The following is a 27,111-nucleotide window of genomic DNA, read 5'->3' on the forward strand; positions in this document are numbered from 1 at the left end:
TTTGTGATTTTCCTTAGTTGTCAGTTATAATCATATTTTTTTTGGGAAATAAACATTTGAAATATATCAGTCAGTGTGTAATGAATGAATATAATATACAAGTTTCACTTTTTGAATGGAAATCAAATCAACTTTTTGACGATATTCTAATTATATGACCAGCACCTGTACAGATGCCAAATGGACAGCAGTAGTAAAGTGAGATCTGTGTGACTCAAAACTACAAGACAGGTGCATTTTAAAGTTTTTTACAGCCCCAGAAAATATGAAAGCTAACATTGTAACAAAATTAAGATTGTAAAAAAAAAAAGTTTAAAAAGGCATTGTAATATTGATGAATCATGGTATTTATCATAACATTCACTTTTGTAATGCTGAGCATATATGTGAATGTTACTTTATTAATAATCTTTTAGAGTGAAAATGATTTGCTAATAAATGAACATCAAAAGCATAATACAAAAGAATAATCAATGATAAACAAAATTGTTGTAGAAAAAATTACATCATAATTTAGGTTTGTGGCGAGGGAATACGTGCATGATCTTGTTCAGCTCTTCTGGATCTGAAGTCATGAACCAGAAAAATGACAGTAGCCACGCCCACCAGAGCAGAGAGGACCAATCGGATCACAGCTCCAGTAGAACCACAACAGTGGACAGAGTCTGAGGAATAATAATCAGCTCATTCAATAAACGCTAATATCAGCACCAACATCAACTAATATCAGCTCTGCTGTACCTGAACATGTGTGACAGAGTTGACTGATGTCCAGATGTTGAGTCTGGTTGATGATGGAATTGTTGAGCACACAGCTGTAGGTGATTTTATCCTGATATTCCACCTCCAGAGGTAGAGAGAGACTGATGCTGCGATCAGACACACTGATCCTGGACAATAAACTGTTTCCTTTGTACCAGGAGAGAGTCACATGACTCACATTCAACACTGAACACACCAATGAACAATATGATGATGATGATGATGATGATGAACAGTTTGTAGAGTTACTGCTGATGACAGGAACAGGCAGACGAACTGAAAACACAAGAGAACAGAGATAAATGAGGATGAAGGAAGATGTTGAAGAAGACGAGGAAGAAACATTGAAAGAACCAAGACTGATCAAAAGTAGAAAGTTTAAAACAATCTGATACACACTGCTCAAAAAATTAAGTGAACACTTAAAACACACTGAATCTCAATAAATATAATATTCAAATTGATGGTGAATCTCTGTGCTGATTTGCTCCCAGGTATACATTAATACATTTTAATGCAAATGTAGTTCCAGGTCAGTTTAATTACCTTTCCAGTTTAATTTGCTGCTTTCAGTGACACACATGCACACACACACAGAGAGAGAGAGAGAGAGAGAGAGAGAGAGAGAGAGAGAGAGAGAGATCGGAGATAACGCAGCACAGATACAGAAACATTCAGGGGCACAAAAACATGTCAGTGCTGCCCTGTGAGTTTATTTAATAAAATAGCTTCAAGACTGAATTGCTAAATTGTATTTCTCAGTTAAGAGGAGTTAAAATTGCTGATTAAGTAACTAAATTCACAACTTCATACTTTGCAGAGAGAGCTGCACAAACTAAGGCAATTCACAGACACAACTGTTCCCTTTCACGTTCTACGCCCGAGAGCCCAATCACCTTCGAGTGGTAACAAAATGAGCCAATGGTACACAATGTACCTTGGTCTGCGGAATTTGCATCGCGAGCTCCGCCCCACTGTGTGGGTACATAAGGAGCAGCGCAAGCAACTCGCATTCAAGCTTTGGAGCCGAGCACATAGCTTGCTGCTTTCACCGGAGTGTTTACAAGCGAGTCAGCTGGTGTTGGTGTGACGGCGCGATTCAGCGGTTCGTCTGAGCTTCCTGCCTTCAGCTCCCGCGTTCCCCTGAGTGCTTCAGCACCACTGAAGGAACTATTTCTAAAAGAGTAAACGGGTTGAGTTTGCGTCTTTTTAAAGATGTCATTCTGCCTGTGTGTTTCTGGGTGCGGTCAATATATGGCTCCTCATGACGGCCACGATCGCTGTGTCACATGTCTGGGCTTTCAGCACACTGAGACTGCGTTCATGGATGACTCATGTTCTCACTGCAGGGACATGACCATCTCGGCGTTAAGATCGAGACTCGATTATCTTAAAAGGTATAGAGTCCCCTCTGCCACACCCCGTTCTAGCTCCTCTTCTCGTAAGAGGGCTACTTCGGTTGGTTGCCAGGGTGATCTGAGGGTTACCGTGTGGGCTTCCCCGACGAGCCAGCCTCCTCGGGCCACACCCCCCTCACAAACGCTGCAGCCGGTTGAGTTTCCGGATGAGTTTGCTGGACCCTCTCAGGCTTCCTGACATCTCATTCGGGGCTCAGGAGGAAGACCTAATGTCAATCGCCACATCACAAGGTGGGCTTGAGTCCTCAGAGATGAGGATTTGGCTGCGTTGCCTCCCTCGGGAGTGCCAGCGTAGCCCGAGTCTGATCCCGAATTGACGGCTGTGCTTTCACGGGCAGCTGAGAGCATCGGGCTTGAGTGGAATCCTCCACCCTGTCCCAAGCGCTCGAGGCTGGATGATTGGTTCCTGGGGCCTGCTCGTGCTGATCGCCAGCACCCCCCCCGCTGGTTCCCTTCTTCTCGGAAGTGCACCAGGAAATGACCAGTTCATGGCAGGCACCTTTAACTGCCCGAAACCGTTCTGGTGCTTCCTCCGCCTTCACTGCCCTCGATGGCGGAGCGGCCAAGGGGTATGCTGGGATTCCCCCAGTGAAACGTTCTGTTGTGATGCAACTGTGTCCTCAGAGCACCTCCGCATGGCGTGGTGGTCCCAAGCTTCCCTCCAAGGCCTGTAAGTTCTCATTCACGCTTGTGGCCAAGGCTTACAGTGCTGCGGGTCAGGCCGCTTCTGCCCTGCACGCCATGGCCACTCTTCAGGTCTACCAGGCCAAGGTGCTCAAAGAGATGCACGGGGGCAGTGCTGACCCAGGGGTTTTGCAGGAGGCGAGCACTGCTACCGACGAAGGTTACTGCGCGCTCCCTGGGTCAGGTGATGTCCACCTTTGTGGTCCAGGAGCGCCACCTATGGCTAAACCTGGCAGACATGAGGGAGTCTGATCGGACTCAGCTCCTCAACTCCCTGGTCTCCCAGGCTGGCCTCTTCGGCTACGTGGTGGAGAATTTTGCCCAGCAGTTCTCTGCCGCCCAGAAGCAGTCTGAGGCCATCAAACACATCCTGCCCCAGCGGCCTGCTGCTGCCTCCACACTGCCACTGGCGCAGCCACCTCAGCCTGCTCATCGTCGAGGGCGCCCCCCTGTGGTCTCCTCCACTCCCGCTCAGCCACAGCAGCGGCCTTCACCCCGGCCGCAGCGAGGAGATGGCCGCAGAAAGGCAGCGCAGCCCGTCTCTGACCCTAAACCTGCCAAGCGTCAGGCCAAGCGGCGTTCCTGAGATGGACAACCCAGAGTTGGGGATGTCAGCTCATCAGGAGATGGTAGCAGGACCACTCCTTCCCCCGGAGGAGGGCTGGGGGAGAATCCTTTGTTCTCGTTTTCTTTTTGTTCCGCCACTCAGCGGAGTGGTACCCAAACTTTCATTAAAAGAGATGTTTCCTCTACCTCCGGGTCCCAAGAGGCCACGGACGACAGTTGGCCACGTGCTTCCTCGCCTCTCTCGTTCCCCTCTCCCCTTGCCAGTTTTCATGCAGAGCCGGCTCAAGAATGCATTGCCTTCTCATGCCCTCTTTGCCACTCGGAATCAGACGAGTGCTCGCACTCCGCCCCAGCTAAGGGACGCTATGCCTCCCATGCTGGGGCTGTCTGCTCCGCCTCGCTGCCCCATTGTGGGTACGCCTGTAGTTCCCTTGACCCCGCTAGATCGGTTTCTGGGAGCCTGGCTAGAGCTCCCCAGGCTGTCCCGCTGGCTCATCTGAATGATCAGGCTCAGCTACGAAATTCAGTTCGTCTGGCGTCCCCCAGGTTTCGGGGTGTTCGCGTGACGATGGTGGACAAGGATTCTCCTGTCATGCGTGCAGAGGTCGCGACCCTGCTGGCAAAGGAGCCGGTCCCTCCAGCCGACATGAAGTCCGGCTTTTACAGCCTCTACTTCATAGTACCCAAGAAAACAGGTGGATTACGGCCAATCCTGGATTTGCGTGCCTTAAAACCGAGCTCTTCACAGATTTCCGTTCAAGATTCTAACGCCCAAGCGCATTTTCGAATGCATTCGTCCGTTGGATTGGTTTGCAGCAATCGACCTGAAGGACGCGTACTTTCATGTCTCCATTCTTCCTCGACACAGACCGTTTCTTCGGTTTGCTTTCGAGGGGCAGGCATATCAGTGCAAGTCACGGAGGGAGCCCTGGCTCCTCTCAGGGAACAAGGTGTCCGTATCCTCAACTACCTCGATGACTGGCTGATTCTAGCCAACTCTCAAGCATGGTTGTGCGAGCACAGGGATCTGTTGCTCAGACACCTCAGCCGTCTGGGTCTTCGGGTCAACTGGGGAAAGAGCAAACTCTCCTCTGTGCAGAGGATCTCTTTTCTCAGTATGGAAATAGACTCGGTCACCATGTTTACAAACGAGCACGCGCAGTCACTGCTGAATTGCCAAGTCAATTAGAGGGCAAGAGAGCGGTTCCACTGAAACTGTTTCAGAGGCTCCTGGGGCATATGGCATCCGCAGCGGCAGTAATACCGCTTGGGTTGCTCCATATGAGACCGCTTCAGCACATGGTTTTCACGACCGAGTCCCGAGATGGGCATGGCAACAGGGCACCCTCCGAGTGACCGTCACTCTGGCCTGCCTCCGAACCTTCACCTCGTGGTTGGACCTCTCATTTCTACGGGCTGGCGTTCCCCTAGAACCAGTGTCCAGACATGTTGTTGTGTCAACAGATGCCTCTGCCACGGGCTGGGGTGCCATGTGCAACGGGCATGCTGCGTCAGGTTCCTGGACAGGACCTCAACTTCAGTGGCATGTCAACTGCCTCGAGTTGCTAGCAGTACGGCTTGCTCTGCACCGCTTCAGGGCCCTGCTGAAGGACAACACGTTCTGGTCCGTACGGATAACACTGCGACCGAAGCGTACATCAACCGTCAGTGCGGTCTATGCTCCCACCGCATGTCGCAACTCGCTTGTCATCTCATCTTGTGGAGTCAGAAGCATCTGAGGTCACTTCGTGCCATTCACATTCCGGGCAGGCTCAATCATGCAGCCGACGAGCTTTCACATCAGCAGTCTCGCCCCGGGGAATGGAGACTCCACCCCCCGATGGTTCAGCTCATTTGGGAAAACTTTGGAGATGCTCAGGTAGACCTGTTTGCCTCTCCAGAAAATTCCCACTGCCAGTTGTTTTACTCCATGAACGAGGATACCCTTGGCACGGACGCTCTGGCGCACAGCTGGCCGCTGGGCCTGCGCAGGTATGCGTTTCCCCCAGTGAGCCTTCTTGCCCAGAGATCTTGTGCAAGATCAGGGAGGATGAGGAGCAAGTCCTCATGGTTGCGCCATTTTGGCCCCGGAGGACGAGGAGCAGGTCGAACTTGTACTCCTCGCGACAGCCCCTCCCTGGCCAATTCCTCTGAGGAAAGACCTTCTTTCTCAGAGATGGGGCACCCTCTGGCACCCGCGTCCCGATCTTTGGAACCTACATGTCTGGGTTCTGGACGGGTCACAGAAGGTTTAGGTACCTTGCCACCTCAGGTGGTAGCTACCATCACCTCGGCTAGAGCCTTGTCTACCAGACACGCCTATGCTTTGAAGTGGAACCTCTTCGTCACCTGGTGTTCTTCACGCTGTGAAGATCCCTGGAGATGCCCGATTGGGTCAGTGCTTTCCTTTCTTCAGGAAGCGTTGGAACGAAGGCTGTCTCCTTCCACCCTGAAGGTCTATGTGGCCGCCATTTTGGCTCACTATGACCCTGTTGATGGTAAGTCTCTTGTGAAGCATGATCTGGTCATCAGGTTCCTGAGAGGGGCCAGGAGGCTCAATCCACCTTGGCCTCATCAAGTTCCCTCTTGGGACCTCGCAGTGGTTCTATCTGCACTGCAGAGGGCTCCCTTCGAACCCTTGCTCTCAGTAGAGCTAAAGTTTTTATCATTGAAGACTGTGCTCCTGACGGCTTTGGCTTCAGGTAAGAGGGTCGCAGACCTGCAGGGATTTTCAGTTGATGAAGCGTGCCTGGAATTTGGGCCAGCCAACTCTCATGTTATATTGAGACCCCGGCCTGGATACATGCCCAAAGTTCCCACAACTCCTTATAGAGATCAGATGGTGAACTTGCAAGCGCTGTCCCTGGAGGAAGCAGACCCAGCCCTGGCGCTGCTTGGTCCAGTACGTGCGCTCCGCACTTACGTAGACAGAACTCAGTGCTTCAGGACCTCAGACCAGCTCTTTGTTTGTTATGGAGGCCAGCAGAAGGGCTGTCTCCAAGCAGAGGTTATCCCACTGGATAGTGGATGCTATTGTCTTGGCTTATCAGGTTCAAGATCTGCCATGCCCCCTAAGGGTGAGAGCTCACTCAACTAGGAGTGTAGCCTCCTCCTGGGCGCTGGCGCATGGTGCCTCGCTAACAGACATCTGTAGAGCTGCGGGCCGGGCGACACCTAACATGTTTGGGAGATTTTATAATCTCCGTGTAGAGCCTGTGTCCTCCCGGGTACTCCCCCCTTCGGGCCAGTAAGGACCTGCTCGGTGTCAATTCGCTTGCTGCGCCATTCCACTCCACGGACTGGATGCATGCGCTATTCCCCTCAGGTGAGTTCCTCAGTTCAGAACCCTGGGTTCCTCCAGCACTGTCGACGTCCAGCACTTGTGTGTATGCCCTATCAGTCAGCCCTGTGTGGGACTAGGTGCTTCCATGTGTTGTGATTCCCCTTTTCTGGGCAATCCCACATGTGTTTTTCCACAGTAAGTCTCTTCATAGCATGTGTCTTTCCCTTGGCAAGCACCTTGCCAGCTCTGTCATTGAAACTTCCACCCTGCGGGCTGGGTACCTCAGAATTCATTTGTATCACCACCTCTCAGTTGATACCTGCCTCTGTAAGTCCTGCTATGAGCAGGCAGCCTGCTAGCATACGTCCAGCTGGAATATGCTACCCAGTGTATTCTGTGTCAGGTATAGACCCTCACTCGTGCTGGCCTCACAACAGGGTGCTATCACTCACACGGGTCACTGGAAGAGTGCAATTTTGGATTTTTTTAAGGGTGCATTTTCGTCAGTCTCTTTCTGACGTAACGTAGAACGTGACCGACTGAAAGGGAACGTCTAGGTTACGTATGTAACCATCGTTTCCTGAAGGAGGGAACAGAGACGTTACTTCCCTTTGCCACATCGCTGTTCCGCTGAACGGCCGGGTCACTGGGCTCGGTTCCTCAGCGAAGACTTGAATGCGAGTTGCTTGCACTGCTCCTTATATACCCACACAGCAGGGCGGAGCTCGGGATGCAAATCCCGCAGACCAAGGTACATTGTGTAACATTGGCTCATTTTGTTACCACTCGAAGGTGATTGGGGTCTCAGGCAAGACCCCATTCGTCAGTCTCTTTCTGATGTAACGTCTCCGTTCCATCCTTCAGGGAACGAGGGTTACATACTTAACCTAGACGTTCTCTCTCTCTCTCTGAGTGGATGTTGGGAGTGAGTGGGTGGTGTCGGGGTGAGTGTGGTGCTGTACGAGTAAGTTTTTGTTCCTTCTTTCTTAAATCGTATTCTTTATTATTTGTGTCAGTTTTTAATTTAGTTGAGGAATGTAGTTTTTGGTTGGAAAGGTTGTCGTGTATGAGAATATTTTGCCAGCGTCGAAAATGAATAGTGCTGTTGTTGTTTTTCTCAACGCTGTGGAAAAAGTGAACAGTGTGGTTCAAAGTGGGGTAATAATAAAAGATACGTTTACCCCAGTAATGCCTTTGGTTCAGCCAGCAGGGAAGATTACATTGTCAAATGTTCCTCCTTTCATAAAGGACAATTTATTATTGGCAGAATTATCAAGGCATGGAAAAATAGTCTCTCAAAAAAATAGTCTCTCCCCTAGGTTGTAAATCACCTTTATTGAAACATGTTGTATGTTTTAGATGCCAGGTTCACATGATCCTGAAAAGTGAAACAGATGAGCTTAGTGTGGCCTTTAAATTTAAGATGGATGGGTATGACTATATTGTCTTTGCATCATGTGAAACAATGAGGTGTTTTGGATGTGGACAGGAGGGGCATTGTAAGACGTGCCAGTCCAGAGAGGACCGATGATGTGACTGTTGTGGATGGGGGTGGTGTAAATGTGGGGAGCAGCTACAAGATAATGTGACAAATGAGCAGGTGGTTGAACAGATGAAGGATACATAGATAGAAGAGATAGATGAGAGGGGACAAGAAGATATAAGTTCTAATTTCAGTAATGTGATTGAGGCTGTAGAAACAGTTCTAGAAGGAGAAGGAATGGGCAGCGAAGTAGAGAATGAAGAGGAGATTTTTAAAACGTTCTGTTAAAAGGAAAAGGCCAAAGTTAAATATGTAAAGAGCTAGCATCTGCAATGATAAATGTGATGAGAGTGAACAGAGTACAATAGATGATTCTGATAGTGAGGTAACTGGACAATAGAAACATTGGAAAGCAAAGGAGTAATTATTAATTCAAGTCGTGGAGTTTTTTTTTTTTTCTGATCAGAGAATGTTTATTGAGACAGTTGGAACATTAATGAGGGAGTGAAGGAACTGATCAATTTGCAGTTCAAGAGATTTATAGGCTTAAAAATTTGTTGGTAAACTGAGACAAGAACTACAAACAGAAAATGGGTTTGAAACAACATGATTTGTTTGTTTCCTTTGTTTTAAGGGATATTTTCTGTTAATTTTCTTTTATTAATAGGTGCAGTAAGGGTGGGTTCACTCAAAAATAAATGGGTTTCAAAATAAATGGTGCAAGAGATATACAGAAAAGAATGTTGGTGGTTTGAACTAATTAAACAGAAGAACATTGATGTATGTACAAGAAACTTATAGTGATCACATCAATGCTATTGACTGGAAAAGGGAATGGGAGGGAGAAGTGTTGTTAACGCATATGAGTTCTAACAGAGGTGGTGAGGCTGTTTTATTTTCAAAAAGTGTTTTGCCTATATCATATCAGGTGGAAGAGGTACTGTAATACGTAAAGCTAATATTTTAAATGTAAACAATGGATGGGTCTGTTATGGAGTTTCAAGCTAAATTAAAAAATCTGGGGGTGATATTTGATTCAAACTTAACTTTTGATCCTCATGTTCAGAACATGGTTAAAGTATCATTTTTTCACCTTAGAAACATTGCAAGACTGCGTCCCATGTTGTCTTTTTCAGTGGCTGAAAAACTGATCAATACATTTGTCTTTTCTCGAATAGACTACTGTAATGCTTTGCTCGCGGGGTCTCGAAATCTACTTTAGGCAGATTGCAGTATGTTCAAAAACGCAGCGGCCAGAGTCCTGACAAGTTCCAGGGACAAGTGAGCACATCTCTCCAGTCTTGGAGTCCTTGCACTGGCTTCTGGTCAGGTTTCGCGTTGATTTTAAAATTCTTATGCTTACCTACAAGGCCCTGCATGGTTTAGCTCCAGAATATCTGACTGAACTTTTAACTGTCTACACCCCAATGCGTAATCTTCGTTCATCAGATTCTGGCTTTTTAACTATTCCTGTAACTCGTTTACACTCTATGGGTGACCGGGCCTTCTCTTCTGTGGCACCTAAACTCTGGAACTCTCTTCCTACTGAAATAAGACAGGCTGAATCCCTTAGTATTTTTAAATGTTCTCTTAAAACGTATTTTTTCTGGTTAGCATATATGTGATATGTTTCTCAATGTATTTTTATTTGTTTTTTATTTTATTTTTATTTTTTTTTCTTTCTTTCTGTATGCCTTGGTAAAGCACTTTGAGATGTAACTTTTAAAGGCGCTATAGAAAATAAAGTTTATTATTATTATTAGTAGTAATAGCTGGAATAACACGGGCTGAATTTGAAAAATATAAGATGGTTTTTATAAATGTCTGTGTTCCTACACATGGTACAGAAAGAGTTATTTTTCTCGACAGTATAAATACAATTTTATAGAACTATAAAAATGATGAATATGCGTGGTTGGGTGGAAATTTTAATTACACAGAAAATTAGTTATGTACAGCAATCATGTGGAGCCTCATACGACTTCAAGTCGAGTACTCTGGAAATTAATAGAGACACACAGCTTATATGATACAGGGAGAGAATGTAATGGTAATGTGACACAATATACATGGTTACATACAAGAGAGAATTTTCTTTCTATGGCAAGACTTGATTTTTTTATTGTTTTAAGCACCATGTAAATGTTGTGAGAAGATGTGAAATTGTGCCAGTTGGTTTTACTGACCATTCTTTGGTTGTATGCCAGGTTTTTATTGCGAATGTCAAGGTTAAAAAGTGCATTTTGGCATTTTAATACATCGTTAAGTGATTTGAAGTTTAAGAAAGTGTTCTGTTTCTTTTGGAAGCAATTTCAGTTAAGAAAGCAATGTTTTAGTGATTTGAGACAATGGTGGGATTATGGAAAAATTTTATTAAAATTGCTCTGTTAACAGTATGATTTCAATGTTTCTCAAGATATTACACATGCTATGATAAAATTGGAGTCTGAAATAGTAAATTTACAAGCTTTAGCTGATGTTAAAAATAGCAATCAAGACAAGCTGAGACATTATTAAAGTCCAAAAAATCTTTTTTAGAGAATATGCTTGGTAAAAGGCACAGGAAGCTTTGGTAAGGTCAAGGTATCAGAATTTTACTGAAATGGATGCTTTGTCCAAATTTTTTTTTTTTTTTTTTTTTTTTCAGTCTGGAGAAGAAAAAAAAAATGGCCAGTGCCGATATATTCACTCTTTATTATCTGAAAATGGACATGTGTTAATTGAATCAGATGTTATAAGACGGAGAGCTGTAAGGTTCTATGGGGAGCTATATAAGAGTGAATATGAAGAAAACAGCTTACTGTCTGCCAGTTTCTACCAAGGATTGCCCATTGTTGCTAAAGCTTCAAAGGCGCAGCTGGAAAGACCTTTATCTAATCAGGAGCTTCTGAATGCCCTCAAAAGTATGGAGGGTGGGAAGTCTCCAGGTATTGATGGACTTCCTGTGGAATTGTTACGAGGAATTTTGCTGACGATAGGTTATGGTGTTAAGTAATAGCCAAAAAGACTGTAATTTGGTCTCTGTGGTAAATAATTTTGGTTTAATTTCATTTTGCCCTGGGAAGGAATTGTGGAAAAGATAGAAGGGTAGACTTAAAAAAAATGGACTTGGATTCATCCAACAAATTTATTTTATTTTATTTTTTTTCTCAATAACTTAGTAGCATCAACTTTTGTGGCACAAACTGTCTTGCCTGAATCCACCTATTGGCCTTTTGCCAAAGTTATGGTCAATGTTAGTTAATTTATTTTGGGAAAAACTACACTGGATACCCCAAAGTGTGATATACTTGCCAAAAGAGGAAGGCGGAAAGGGTATGGTGCACTTGCAAAGTGGGTTATAGGTTAAAATTGTTCTAGTTGACATTAGCCATACCAGCTCTTCAGACCCTTTTAAAAACTTCTGAAGAGCTGGTATGGCAAATGACAACTAGAACAATTTTTTAAAAAGAGTAGAAAATCTTGGATTGGATGCTGCTCTTTTTCTAATGGATTCAAAGAACATTGGTTTAAGTGGACTACCATCTTTTTAATGTGGACTTTTTAAAGTTTAGACATGTTTTATTGTTCACAGATTGAAAAAAAAAACATGCTCATTGTTCTGTTTGATTGAAGGACCTTTGGTTAAAGGAGCCATGTTTCGATGTAAGTAAATGAGAGCATGTTGGGACTCACACAGACACTGTGCTCCTCTAGAACTGTTCAACTGAAGCATATTGTAGATGTGGCTGGGACTGAACTGAATAATGTGGATGCTGTGGCCAACTTGATGGGACAGAGATCAACTCATCACACTGCAAAGATAATTGAACTTTGGAAAAGTAAGTTAACGGAGGAGGAATGAGTTTACTAAAAGGTTTTAAAGATGGGTATTATTACTTTGGATTGGACAGACCCTTTTCCAAAACTTGGTTTCACACCATATTTAAAAAGATATATCAGGATCTTTATTAGATTTGGAAGAGTTTAAGAATTTGGACTTAACTATGCTGGGGGGAAAATGTTGTATAAATGTTTTGTGAAAGTGTATAATAAGGCATCTTTGGATAAGAGAAATGATGCAGAATGGAGAAGTAAATTTGTTTTAAATGAGGGAATGATACCAGTGTGGAGAGTTGTTTGTATAAACCACCATTGACAAAATGTGTTGAGGATTTACAGTGGATGTTTTTGCATGGAATTGTAGCAGTTAATGCATTTACTCTGTTGTTAATCCCAGCACTGATGACATGTGTATGTTTGGTGGATATAGGGAGACTGTATTTCATTGTTATATGGAATGTAAAAGGTCAATGCCTTTATTTGATCTATTGAGTAGAGTTTTTTTTTTTTTTTTGTAAGTGGGGAGAGGAATATACTCAACATAAATATATTCTGGGTGTGCTGGTTATAGCCCAGAAGCAAAATATAAAATGGCAGTTAATTAAATTCTTACTGGTCAAGCAAAACTTGCTATACTTACTACAAGAAGAAACAATATTGAGAATGTGTATGGTCATGAGATTCTGACAGTTTTAGATAGCATTATCTAGGATTATAATAGATTTGAGGTATTATAGAGCAATGAATGATGTCAAACTTTTGTACAGCAGTGGTGTTATAGGGATGCTGTCTGTAATGTGGTGGAGGGAGAGTTGTTTGATATTTTGTGGTGTTAATTTCTGATGAATTGAAAAAGTGATGTTAATAAAGTGTAAAAAAAAAAAAAAAAACAATCTCTCTCTCACTCTTACTCTCAAAACAACCTGGTTACCAACAATTCCACAAAAAAGTAAGTCATACAGGTTTGAAACAACATGACGGTGAGTAAACGATGACAGAACTTTCATTTTTTTTAATGTTTAAAGAAATTATACTTTAATTGAGAAAACTAAAACTGCCAGTAGGTGGTGGTAAATGTTTTATGCGTCATTCATTCATTCGATCCATTCAAATGACAGATTCATTCAGGAATTAAGTAAATAACTCTCTTTTTGAATGGGCCATTGAATCATTTTGTTTTTTTTTTTTTTTTTTTTTTTTTTTCTTTTATTGGTTCACCAGATTCATCCAAAACATGGATTCATTCAGAAATTGTGTTGACTGGAGACACCCAACAGTTCTGCTGGAGACTGGAGAACAGTTCTGCTGTGGCTTTAGTAGTTAATATTGTTGTTGGTTAATGTAAGCAAAAACAGACACTATTGTGTTTAAAATATAACACAATATAATTTTTTACAGTCAACTGTTCGAAATGTAACGTACAGTCAGTCTGGGGCAGGGTGTTAAACTTCATTAAAATATTTCAATATTAAATTTAAAAAAAATCAATATCCATTTATTATCATTGTTTTTGCAACAATAAATCTAATTATTTCTTTTTAAAGCTATTTTTTGAATAGTCTTTTGAATGCTTTCCCATTTAACACAATAATGTCTGTAAATAATCTTTTAGGGGGTATTTTCTCAGCCAAAATTAATGTATGATTAGTTAGATTAAGTTAACTGGTACATCATGCGTTTAAGTAGATGAAACATTGTAATTGCTAAACAGCCCTCCTTTTAAAACAGTCTGACATAGAGAGTTAAATATAAATCTGTATTTAATCATTTTAAGAATAAAACCTTTAAATGAGGTACTTCTTTAGATTTACATAAAAGCTGCAATAAATAAAACCGATTCATATTCAAAATAAAACTCACCACTGACATTGACAATGAAGGTGTCTATCGAATGGTTGGTCTGTACTCCATAACGTCCAGCATGTTCAGTTCTGATGTTTGTGATGGTTAGACATCCAGTTTGACGATTCACCTCCAGTCTGCCCCTGAATCTACGGTCATAATTATCATTTACAGTGACACTGTTGGCTGTTACGTTCATTTCAGCTATTAAAGAGGCTTCATTTTCAAAACACCACTGAATCCGATCATTATCCATCACTTTAACATGACAAGTGTGTAGAGTGACTGGATCTCCCTCCATCAATGACTCCACTGCATCTGCATCACCTTGCAAAAACAGAAACAGGCTTATCCACACTTGTAATTACATTTAATGATGCTTTACTAAATTAAAAGAGAAAGTCTCAACCGACTGCACACACTACATGAAAAGGCACGGTTTCCGGACAGTTCATGTCAGTGCACGAACCCGTAAACAGCACGTTTTAAGCAGTTTCTGTTGTATGTGACCTGGCGTTTTGACTTCTGACACTGACAGAACAGACGTCCTGGGCCTGGTTTCCCGATAACAATTGATCTTAGTACTTAAGAGCGTTTTCTATGAGTAATTTCACGATCGTTCATTATTGTTTCACATGCTTTTCATAAAAAAAAAAACTTAACAAAGTCGCAAGTAGCCATGCTTTAAGTGCTACTTAGGAATCGCTATCCTTTTTGTCATGTGCTGAAATGTCACCTTATGGAATGGCTTTCCAGGCCCAGAGGCTTCATGTCAGTAAGTTTTTTTTTTTTCCTTTTTTTTTTCAGTATTTCAAGCATGTTTCCTACATTACTTCTTTTATTTCATTTGTTTTTTGTTCATTGACAAACAGGTAGCAACTCCTTAGTGTCGCACTTAAAGCATGGCTACATGCGACTGTATTAAATCCATTTTTGGGGAACGAACGTTCGTAAAATTACTCATAGAAAACGCTCTTAAAGGGGGGCTACAATGGTGTTTCATGTATTCAGAATTGTTCACAGTGTTAAAGAGATGGATTCTCATGCTAAACATGGCCAAAGTTTAAAAAAAAATATTTGGACGAATATCGGAGAATTTCTGTGGCGAAAATCTTACTTCCGGTTTGGTACAAGTTTCGGCTGTTTTTTTTAGATCATGGATCTCATGATGTAGACAATGGGTGGAACTCCTTATATGAGCATTTTTTCTCGGAAAAGTGCGCCCGCACACACATCGACCAGAGGAGAGCGAGAACGTGCTCATCAATGCGCTTCATCGGAAAATCGTCGGCAGCGCTGCATAGGATTTGTTCGAGAATGTCTCCAAATAAGTGTGTTTTTTGGAATGTGAGGAAAGTTTACCGTGTTCCGCTTCCCCAAAGAACCCAGGGTTACACGAAACAGTGGATGCAGGTGTGTTGTTTTTCGGGGCAGCACGCGAGTGTAGCACAAGTGTGTTTGTGGTGTTCCTCGTCATCTTTCAGTGACAAATGTTTTATCAACAAGGCCCTGGTCGCACATCGCCACATCGTTTGCTATTAAAACAATGGAGTGCCGTTCCCAGTGATAAAAGACCCCATTCATGTAAGTTTTACAACTGCATCAGAATTCTGTCTTTGTTTGGTTTGAATCAGCACATAAGGGGAATATATGTTTAATGGAAACAACTACGAAACATCAGTATTGATGAGCTCCGCCCATGGGACCCCTTTCCAGGAGCTCGGCTTTTTCCGAGGAGAGAATCGGAAGGCTGTATTTTTCTTTTATAAATATGATGACAAAACTAAAGACTTTTGGAGATAAAGAAGGATGCAGTACTACACTATAGGTGCTCAAGATTACATGACGAGGAGGTTGAAAACTGTGTATGTTATGTACCCTTTTAAAGCACTAAGTCCCGAATTGTTGATGCATTTGCATTGTTGCTTGGGTTGATGTATGCATTGCATTTGGACTATCCCAAGAAACTCGTTCACACTTTTACATTCTTTCAGAAAATCCTAATGGCTCTTGATGATGGTATTTTCTTGTCTGCGTGTTGATGTGTTTTTGGGGTTCCCAGTATGGTCACTTTATTGTATGCTGTTGAACACCATGTTAGTCAAAGCATTTGAAACTGTTTACATTTGGCGGGTTATGTCTTGCCCACCGAATCTAACATACAGTAGTTGCTGTTGTTTATACTTATCGGTTGTACACCAACTTGAATTACTCCTGAATCTAAATGATGAGATGAGCTTTTTAATATTTAGTTTTTATAGGTTTTTACAAACAGGATAGATTTGATGTCTTGATTTCGTGTTTTGATAAGTTTATCTTTTATTTACTTTAAAAAATAATAATAATAATAATTCATTTGCATTGATGGTCATATTAGCTGTTACTAATGCTGTTTTTAGAAATCAGGCCATATCGCGATATTGTGGTTAGCATTTTAAGACAAGCTCAGTCCCTGATCATCTCGTTCCTGCCTGATAATGTAGAGGTACATGCGTCATTTCAGCTGTCAGCATATATACAATTAACACCACTTTCATTACCATTACTACTTTCATTACTTTCTTTACGCCAAAATATGACACATGTACAAACTCATATACTCTTAAATGGGAGTTCTAATGGGACGCCAGTCACATATGTAGCTAGAGCAGCAGATGTGTTTAATTGTGCAGTCCATGCAGACTTTCATTCGAATGCAATACTTCACCCATGGTGCACGGAATCTGGTTAATTGTCAATTCTACAGCTTACTTTCGTAGGCGTGGTGGAAACTGGTATGCGACTTGAGTCACTTAGTGCAACATGACAACTTCCTGGGCACTTCCTGAGCTAGAACTCTGAGCCAAAATTCATTACTGCGCGCTGAACGCCGTTGAATGCCCTGACATGCTCGGTATAAAACAATGGAAGACTGGAACAAAAGAAAAATGAAAATGCAATACAGCTGGTGTTTATTTTTTTTTTTTTTTCGGTGGCTTTACCTTCTAATTTCATTAGCTTCAGGTTTCATGCACACCAAGCATATTTCTATTTAGTTAGTAGATTTCCCATTTTAATCGTTGTATACCATTTGGATCAAACACTGGTAAATATTTTGATGAAACTAACCAATGCATGCCGAAGAACAAATATCTTTAAGCACGGGTGCACTTAAAAAATCAAAATAAAATGTAAATATTTAAGCTTGATTTGATTGCGTAACTTTAAAAAAAACTTCAAAAAAAGTTATCAATGCGCACCGTGTTCTCAAAAGGTTTTGAGCGAATTTATGAACTGCATTGGGGTTTCTATATACTGCTGTTTTTTGTAAAGGAAACTCTATATGACACATTTAGATGCAAATGCAGAAAACAAACTATATTTGTGTGGCAGCGTGTGTGTTATATTGTAAATGTTTGTTCATATATATAATCGTTATTTATAAATATTTCTATTACCTATGTTTCTTGGTGTAAAGTTAGCATGGTTTTCGGCAATGGTAAAACCATTTTTTTTTTTTCATTTCCTCCATTACGGTAATGCGGGTAAAATTCAACATCTGAATTCCTGAGGGCGCCAAATCGAGGTGAGATTACCAAAACATTAATCATGCTGATTAAACCTCCCTTTTTTCATTTTATGGATTTCTATTTGGTGCTTTCAATTTTAAAAAACTTATTAATTTTCATTCAAATGAATTTAATTGATTCCACAATGAAAGTACTAAAAATGACAAAGAATACATAAACTAGAAAAGAGAATTATAAAATTTTGATGACGGAGCAACAAACAAACTATACCACAACCAAACAACGAAAGCCATACTTTGTTTTGAGTGCTTCATACCTGAATCGAATCACCACCACTGAAAATACCCTGAATTAACTTGAATTTCTAAACTTGATCACAGATTAATATCGTTCATCCTTATGTCTAGATGCGAATAAGCGTTAATCTTAATCCTCTCTAGTGGTACTCAGACACTAAACAAAAACAAACACTCTACACATGATAAAACAATCAGAACAACAAAAAACAACTGAACTTCAACAAAAGACTAAAACAAACCACATTTCTTTAAACTTCACCCATCTAGACCGCCACAAACACTAAATCAGAACAAAACCAATCGAAGAGAACCTTTTCTTCAATCAGTTCACTGAAAAAAAACTCACACACAGTGATAAGCTCAAAAACATAAATGTGTGTAATAAACAACACTCACAACTGAAACTGTGATATTTACATCTGGTTGAATCCTCCTCAACCTCAGTTTAGGTTTCCGCACTCACACAAAACAGTCTGTCTTCTTAACACCACTGAAAACTCAACAAGCTTTTTGCTGATCTTACAAGACATTTGTTCAAACGAATGTACCCGTACTAAAACCCATGAAAGCAAAAATATCACGAACAGCACCGTCACATTTAGGCGGTTAGAGTCGGTTCAATCTGATATCAGACTTGACTTGGGGGTAGCACCGTTGAAAAAATTAATTAAAATTAAAAAGCATAAAATACACACTTTATATTGATTAACATTGTTTATTTACTTTTTCTAAATCTAAATCTAAATCGAAAGACGCATTTCAGACTCAACACAGTATCGCTGGTGACTCTGGTGCTTTTTATATTCCTAACTTTTTCTCCGCTCAGGCCAAAACAAACAATATTACGTCCAAACTGTAACCTGCACAGCGAATTCGCCCTTTGTTTGTTTGAACTGTTGCACATAAAATCATTGACACATATCGCAATCAGCGTTGACGTTTTGAGGGAAAAGAGCATGCTTTGCTCAATGAGATACCGCTTCACCCATCATATGATGACACTTACACTCATACCTTCTCTTGACTTTATGTATTATTCAACCGGCGCATTTTCGGTTTGGCCATTTCTAAATCGGTAAAAGCGCAATACGGTACGAGGCTGATCATCGCAGTATAGGGGAATCCAGCCAAACCATAAAGATCCAAAATAAACCGCTCATCACCGACAAGATGAAGCCATGTTTCAATGCAGATTCTGTCACCGAGAAACGAAACGTGGACCTGCACGCCGTTTCTTGGTAGCCTTTGTTGATATCGTTCTTTACAGTGTAATCATTATCGTTTGCATGTGTTGGTTACAGCAACCAAAAATGCATCAATTGAAATGTTTTGGCTAGCGAAGCTTAGCTTTCTCTTTTTATTCCAGAGAAAATGAAGCGGTAGAGGCCTCTGACTAGCGTAAATTGCTTTAGGAAAATTACACTGAAAAACATTCAGTGTGGAACCTTAACATCTCCAACGGACCAAAATAAAAGCCTCCAAATAAATCGGCAAGCGTAAGTAAAGCCGAAATACTTTGTCTGTAGTCAACGCAAGTCTGAATGTCTATTTTTATTCGGTGTATAGAGGGGCGTGATATGATTGATTTCTTGATGCGTGGGATGATGAAAACTTCCATCCGCCTGGCATTAAAACACCGTTAGCACAAAATACATCTGTCAGCCGCCCAGGCAACCGCCCACATAACGCGTACTAATGTGGACATTCTACATTAAATCGTTAACTAAAGAAGAAGCCATCCACAAACACCATGTCCGAAAACGCTGAAACCGTCGGAAATACGCGACGCAGGGTCTTTAAAGCTGATACTGCAGGGGTCCTAAACATGGATGCTGATTGTCATTAAAGGAATAGTTCACCCAAAATTTCTTTAATTTCATTATTATTAATCTCAAAACCCGCACAAATGGGAGGTTGACTGCGATTTCACTTTATTAGGTTTTGATGAGTGGGCAATTGTTTGTTGTTTGAGAACAATCAATATCTGGCAAACATCTACTAAGTTCTCAGCAACCAGTGTGCCAAAGGTTGCTGTTCCGGACGATTGTTCCTGCAACCCCCTAGCCCTGGCACACAATTCAATGCTCTGCAATCGTTTCCATCATTCAGATCATCAACACAGCCCAAGGTTTGATTTTCACTGAATGAAGGATGCATTTTATAGCGTTTTAATAGTGCGGTCCACCCAAAGACCAGGGGCGGAGATTCGTGGGTGACGGGCCCCCCATTTTAATATCACGTAACATTCGTCCCCACGCACTTTTCTCGTTAAGTGGGGTTTCGCATAGATTTTCAAAGCGGTGTTGAATGCATATAGATTAACCAGGATAGTCACAGGATAGTCAGGAGAGACCGGATAGTCTGCACATGACGCTGATATTTTAAATTCGGACCCAGAATAAAGCGATATGAAACATCACGGACGCTAAACACTCATCAGTGTGGTTTCATTCATACTCCAAAGCTGAGGAACGCTGTCATGCAGAAAGTTCGAACGTAAATGGACAAAAGCTCGCCCTTGCTGGTAAGGAAAACAGATTTCACAGAAAAACGAACACCGTTTGGCACCAGAAGACTTAAAAAAATATTACTGCGACAATATTGATTTGGTGTTTTTCCAAGTAATCCCAGGTAATAAATCAGTTATGAACTGCAGTGCCAGTGGACATAGCATTTATACAGTATAGAAACTATTCTCCCTTATGTGATTAAAAAAAAGTTGTTTTGTATATATAAACATTAACAAGTATTATTGATTATTGTCTAGCCGTTATCTGATTTCTAAGCCAATTTAAAAGCTAGCAATTACGAGAAAAAAATAAAGTTGCCCAATACACTAAAAGTTTGTAAATGGTAAAATTGTTAATTTTTTTTAAAGAAGTTTCTTCTGGTTCACCAAGCCTGCATTTATTTGATCTAAAGTACAGCAAAACAGTTAAAATTTGATAATATTTCAATTACAAGCAACAACCCTTTAGCCCAAGACTGGTTGCCCAGTGAAGCGCAAGCAAGGTTGAGCCTGGTCGGTTACCTCCCTCAGACTCAGCCCTCAGGGTAGTAGGGCTCCAAGCCCTAGAGGTGGAGGGCTTTTTCAGTAATCATTACTACAGTTCTTCAGTGTCACATCCTTCAGAAATCATTCTAATATGCTGATTCTGCCTCAAGAAAACCTTTTTTTAATTATTGAATATATTAAAACAGGTTTTTTTTTTTGCTTTTCAGGATTCTTTGACTAGAAAGATCCAAAGATCAGCAAGTTATGTGAAATAAAGCTTTTGTAACATTATTAACCATTCAAAAGCTTAGTTTGCTACTTGCTTCGCAACTGCTGTCTTCACTGAAGCTTTCGTTCAAGAATATTTCAACTGACAAATCAATATTTATTGGCAATCTATTTATTTACTTTGTGTGGCAAGGTAGCCATGTAATAAGCGGGATAATGTACATCCAGCCGGTTGTTATCTCGGAATAAACCCCTTCAGAGCTGATACAAGACAAAATACAAGACATCCTGATCAAACCATTGTCTGGGTTTATTCTGATATAACAACAGGCTGGATGTACATTATCCCTTACATAGCACAAATCGAGATAGTGAAAAATGCTACCTATCAGGTTGTGCTACCAGACATGACTTATATATGTGGGTTTGAGGCTTTTTTAATGTCCATAAACGTATTCATAACCCTTACCCACCCATACCTATCTTTCCCATAAACTTACGCTTAAAACAATTACAAATATATTTGTATGCCTTTTGGACGGTAAATTTGATATATTTCATCTTCTGACTGCCTAATCAAATCTCTCTATATGTTGTTTCTCTTTGAAAAAGTCGTGTAAACGATATTGTTAGTTTTGTGTTTTGCTTGTTTATCCAATGAAAACGCATTGGCGCAATGTTTACTACGGTTTCCAGGATGAATGGGCAATGTTTCCCTGGAAACGGTGTGCAACAGTGGTTTGAGATATGTTTTTTTTGTCCTTGTTTGGTGGGTGTCAAAAAATGTCAGCCCAATCAGCAGGAACATGTATATAACTACAACGTTATTAAAGAGACCAACTCGCAACAATGGGTCCTAAGCAGACTGGTTAATGGTAACATAAAAACTACTATTCTGCTATTGTATTGCAGAGTGGAACACTTTTCAACTTTCTATTACTCCTCTGATTATTATAATGGTAAAAATTACCAATCGCATAGCACAACAACAGTGCATCAAACAATAAGATAAGCTGAATTACTCCACAATTATAAAAACAATAAAAGTCATATAGATCATAACACAGTCTCCGGGGTAAGAAGTTGGTTTTATCCCTTGCACCTGAAATGTTTGTCTTTTCATCCTGAAATGCAAGGCAAATGTTGGATCCACCAATATATTAGGAACCACAGTTTTTCCACACAATCCCCTTTAATTCCAATTGTGGCCATGGGCAGCTCACACATCTGGAAAGGCACCATCAATGCTGAAAGGTATATCCCAAGTTCTAGAACAACATATGCTCCCATCCAGACGTCGTCTCTTTCAGGTAGGGACATTGCATTTTCCAACATGACAATGCCAGACGCACATACTGCATCAATTAACAACATCATGGCTGTGTAGAAGAAGGATCGGGGTACTGAAATGGCCAGCCTGCAGTCCAGATCTTTCACCCACAGAAACTTTGGCCGCATCATAAAGAGGAAGATGCTACAAAGCAGACGCTAAGACAGTTGAGGAAACTCGAAGACTGTATTAGACAAGAATGGGAAAACATTCCTATTCCTAAAACTTGAGCACTTGTCCTCCTCAGTCCCCAGACGTTTGCAGACGTTTATTACAAAGAAGAGGGGATGCAACACATGGAAAATCACGAAAGTTGTCAATTAATGAAGCTCTTTTTTACATTGTGTGCATTTTGTTGATTATAATGAGGGGATCTCTGAGTTTAAACGTGTGAGACGTTTTATTAATGGAGTCCATTCTTTAGAGTTTCAAGGATTTAGCTCTAAATCATGCAGATTTAATTTATTCATTTCTTGTTTTAATTAGGCCTAGATATTGGGAGCGAAATTATACAGTGCCCTCACGTTTTAACGTGAGGAAATAATTTATAAAACACGCAACAATTTCGTAATCAGTGTACACACATATCTTTTCCCAATAATTTATCTGTCAAAATAAAGGACAGGTACGAATAGCAAAGTAGTGCATGGCAAAAATGCAACTCGCATTTGACTGGTGCTGAGCCAGAAATGGACGAGCTGAGTGCTTGTTCATATTATCACACATATTCAGTGCTTTTAAAAATATATGATTGTATTAGGTTTCACAGAAAATTAAATTAAAATAAAATAAAAATCACACAGTGCTGTCAAACATTGTTATGGGTGCATAGATCAATATATGAACATCACTTTAAGTTAAGGGAAACATACTCGCTGTGTCTTATTATTAAATTGTAGTTTTTTTGTTGTTGTTGTTGTTTTTTGCAACAGAGCAATCAACAATAAGATGTTTTGGCAACAAGCCTTCTTAAGTGAATCATGCAATGAAACTTCCCACAAGAATGAAAAAAAGTCCACTTGATCACTAGGTAGCAAGTCACATAAAAGGTGTTACTGATAACAAAATTAATTAACCAATCAATGAAGAAAAACTAAGGACAAAAATAATAATAATAAGATAATAATAATAATAATAATAATAATAATAATAATAATTACGAAATCAACACATCACAAAAAAAAAAAAACCTGCACAAAACATGCAGCACGAATAATCAATTAAAAATTCACCAAACAGATACAAAAAAAACTTTAATAATATAATGATAGCAATGAGATGGAGAAGGACGAAACCAGTCTTGAGCTGCTCCATCCCCTCTTTAGTAAGATCTGGGAAGAGGAGAAAGTGCTGACAGAGGTGGAAGTAAATAAACCTCATCAAGCTGCCAAAAAAAGAGGTGAACTCAGTTGCTGCCTCAAATTACAGAGGAATAACACTTCTGTCACTCCCAGGAAAAGTGTTAAACTGGGTCCTGCTGAACAGGATAAAAGATGTAATAGACACACAAACTCTTGAGACCAACAAAGCTGTTTTTTGCAAGGGAAGGTAATGCACTGATTAAATTATAATATTACATATCATCTCGGTGAGTCTTACACTTTATTGACTACAAGGAAGCATTTGACAGCATGGATAGACAAACACTCTGGATGCAGGATAGTTCATGTCAGGCAACTCACAGATACCTTTAAAATTAGAACAGGAGTGAGGCAATGATGTTTACCATTCCCCTTCCTGTTTCTGCTTGCAATAGATGGATCATGAAGACATCCACATCCCCAAAAGCAAAATGGCATCTAGTGGACATTATGGACACTTTTGGATGCTCTTGACTTTGCCCTTCTCTCTTACACCCAACAACAGATGCAGGAAAAGGCCAACATGTTGAGCTTGTGCCTCAACATAAATAGAGAGAAGAGCAAAGTGTTAAAGATTAAGTGAATACAAATCAGCAAAGCAAGAGCAGACCCCTCACCCAGTTGAAGAGAACATCTGGCATCCTTGGAGATCGGCATCAACACCAAGAGCAGGGTTTTTCAGCACTATCGTGAAGGGCTGTATTGCTGTATGGAGCTGAGACCTGGGGAAATCACAACCACTACCATAAAGAAATACCAGATTTCCATTAATACCTGCCTCAGAAGGATCCTCAAAATCCATTGGTCAACAGGAAACTGAGGAAACAATGGAAATGATAAAAACTCAGCCTTACTACGCCCAGATGGAAGATGACTTTCTTCAAAGACTCTGGAGGTGGATTTGACATATCCTCATCAGGCCTGCAGACAGTACTGGAGGCAAAACATGAAAGAGAATGAACCATACGTGGGGCAGATGGAACAGCACAGGGACCGGCTCGAGATACCTGGAGGAGAAAACTTTGCTGGTGGCCTTGCTCCAGTCGGAGTTTTGCAGGCATAAAAAGTAACCTTTCCTGAATAAGTAATGTGTAATAAAAATTTCTATTGGCTAATTTTTATTATTAATAATTTAGCAGATGTAACAGAGGTTAATATTACTCAATTTTTATAACGTGATTAGTTGTGTAATGTACAACAAGAAACATTTTTATTTGCTATGACTGGCTGTGTGTAACCGAAGAGGTCTGACGCAACAGGTTTAGTGTCTACAATAAAAATTTATTTAGGTCACAGAAAGTACTAAGTGTAGGATCCAGATGATGATGATATGGTGAGAGAGCAAGTTTCGTAGAAACAGTTTCAAAGGAGATGAATAAGAGTCTTTTTTTTGCCTTTACAGGAGTTTGAGTAACACACCGAGAGGGGGCAACACACCTCAGCTATCCGGGAACTAGGAGGAAGAGGAGGAGACACTTGGAGATTAATAGACACTAAGGACTCATACAGGAGGAAAGTACTGCAGGCAAGTAGTCAAATGGAAGCAGTAGCAAAATCGGAGTCTTCCTATGTGTTATACAAGATCAGACAATGAGGGTGCCTGATGTGTGTGCTTTTAAACCAGGCTGGTTGATAAGGATTGAGGTATGTGCGCAGCTGACCACCACGGCGCCGGGACTGCAGAATCTCCTTCACCTTGGTAAAACTCATCCAGGATCAATGGTACAAGGGGAATATTTTATCGGAACTTGATGGTGATGTTGTTTAGAATTCAGTAAATCTATATAGGGCCTCAAGCCCTCTGTCCATTCTTGGCCTCGAAGAAGAAAATAGATGCAGCAGGGGAACTGGATGGATGTAACCTTGACCCAGCCGCCTCCTTGATGTGTTCTTTCATGGCCTTTTGTTCAGGAAGCGACAGTGAATAGATTTCCACGAGACACTGGCTCACCCAGAATGGTGCAGTCTCCTTAAACCATGGTTGTAAGCGAGAGGCTTTGTTCGGGCAAAAAAAACATTGTTGAAGGGGTATCAGCAAGCTGAATGTCTATGGATGGCTTTCTCGATTGGGAACTTGATCAATGGACGGGCTGAATTCACTGGAAGGACCTCCGTGAGTTTCTTGGATCGGTGACAGAGTCCTGGGGGAACAGTCCTGGGGAATCAGTACTGGGTCCCACGTGTCCCACTTCAGGAACTTCTGCATCTTCCAGGACAGAATAGGATTATGCTTTACCATCCCCGGCACCCCTACTAAGTTGATTTCAGCAGTAGACCCCTCCAGAACCAGAAGATGAATGTCTTCAAATGAAGTTAGCCAAGACGAAGAGTGATGGGTCCCACACGATATCGTACATGTCTATGACATAGTGGTTTTTCCTGTTATCGACTGTTGACTTGTAGACTGCTTTCAGTGGTGGTAGCTTGTAAAATTGAGCTGCCCGCAGAGGGTTCCTGGAGTCGATAAGGGCAGGATCCTGAAATAGAAACAGAGGCAGTAAGCATTTAACACAGGTTAGTGAGTGGGTTCCATCTTAACGATATCACGCTAAATCACAATCACTCACCACAGGACATAGGAGGGCGAAGGGGTATGCCAAGATCATATGACCTTGAGTCCGCAGTATAAACAGACTTCTGGGTCAGCCTTCTCTGCCGCTCAGTTTGAAGATCCATTGTCTCTCTATAATCATGGGTTTCTGATGCTGGTCTGGAGGGAACTGGGCTCTGGTCAGCGGAGGTATGGTGGAGACTGGTGTTGCTGCTGAACAGGAGTACATGCGGTTTGAAGTAACGATGGATAGCTGAATTTATCTTTCCAATCCAAATGAATCATTCATACACGGCGAGTTGTAACTGAAGCTGGGGGCTCCAGGCCCTGTCTGTATGTAGTCAAGCAGAATGAAATAATCTCTCAATCCATCCATTGCGAGAGTTCTGAACTTCAACCAGTATTCAGCGATTGACATGGTACCCTGTTGCAAATGATAGTTGTTCTCCCACAGATGTATCTCTGTCTGTCCTTCCAAACACTTCATGAAAATGTCAGTAGGAAGTTTCTGCAGATTTTGAAATTAATGGGGTCTGGCCTGGGCCCAGATAATTTCCACACATTGCAACACAGATTCTGTTAGCAGTTACTCATCTGTGCCGTCTGTGCTTGGTCCGATCTTCTGTAACAGAAGAGGGCTGACGCAAATCACGTTAGTGTCTATAATAAAGTTTATTTGGTCCCAAAGCAGTACGGTGATATGGTGAGACTATAGTTGTAAGAAACATTTCAAATGATATGAAAAGTGGAATAATCAGAGTCCTTCTTTGCCTTAACAGGATCTGCGAATGGCACACAGGAGGAGCACACACCTCAGCTATCCAGGAACTAGGAAGAATAGGAGACAACTAGGAGGAACACAGGAGGTAAGATAAATGGGAAGTCATTCATATGGAAGCCGTAGCAAAGTCAGAGAGGTCCTCTACGTGCCTATGAGATCAGACAATAAGGGTGTGTGCTTTTTTCTGTTGATGAGA

At 41.4% G+C, this 27,111-nt stretch overlaps 1 protein-coding gene across 1 annotated transcript; it reads right to left on the minus strand.

Annotated features, from left to right (window-relative positions):
• Positions 1 to 207: 207 nt before the first annotated feature.
• On the minus strand, positions 208 to 16,572 carry LOC122141619 (CD48 antigen-like). Its single transcript, XM_042749514.1, has 6 exons — positions 16,569 to 16,572; positions 13,934 to 14,188; positions 13,054 to 13,067; positions 9,744 to 9,786; positions 742 to 1,038; positions 208 to 665 (listed from the first exon to the last, which is right to left on the minus strand). Exons 1-6 carry the CDS (start codon positions 16,570 to 16,572, stop codon positions 514 to 516), a joined length of 765 nt encoding a protein of 254 aa, XP_042605448.1. The 3' UTR covers positions 208 to 513.
• Between the last annotated feature and the right edge of the window lie 10,539 nt (positions 16,573 to 27,111).

Source organism: Cyprinus carpio, chromosome B22, assembly GCF_018340385.1.
Source record: "Cyprinus carpio isolate SPL01 chromosome B22, ASM1834038v1, whole genome shotgun sequence".
NCBI lineage: Eukaryota > Metazoa > Chordata > Actinopteri > Cypriniformes > Cyprinidae > Cyprinus > Cyprinus carpio.

Coding starts and splice junctions, on each gene's coding strand:
- LOC122141619 (XM_042749514.1), bottom strand. Junction 1,039..9,743: donor ATTCAGCCTGTCTTATTTCA/GTAGGAAGAGAG, acceptor TTGTGTTTTCAG/TTCGTCTGCCTGTTCCTGTC. Junction 666..741: donor ACTCTGTCACACATGTTCAG/GTACAGCAGAGC, acceptor ATTATTCCTCAG/ACTCTGTCCACTGTTGTGGT.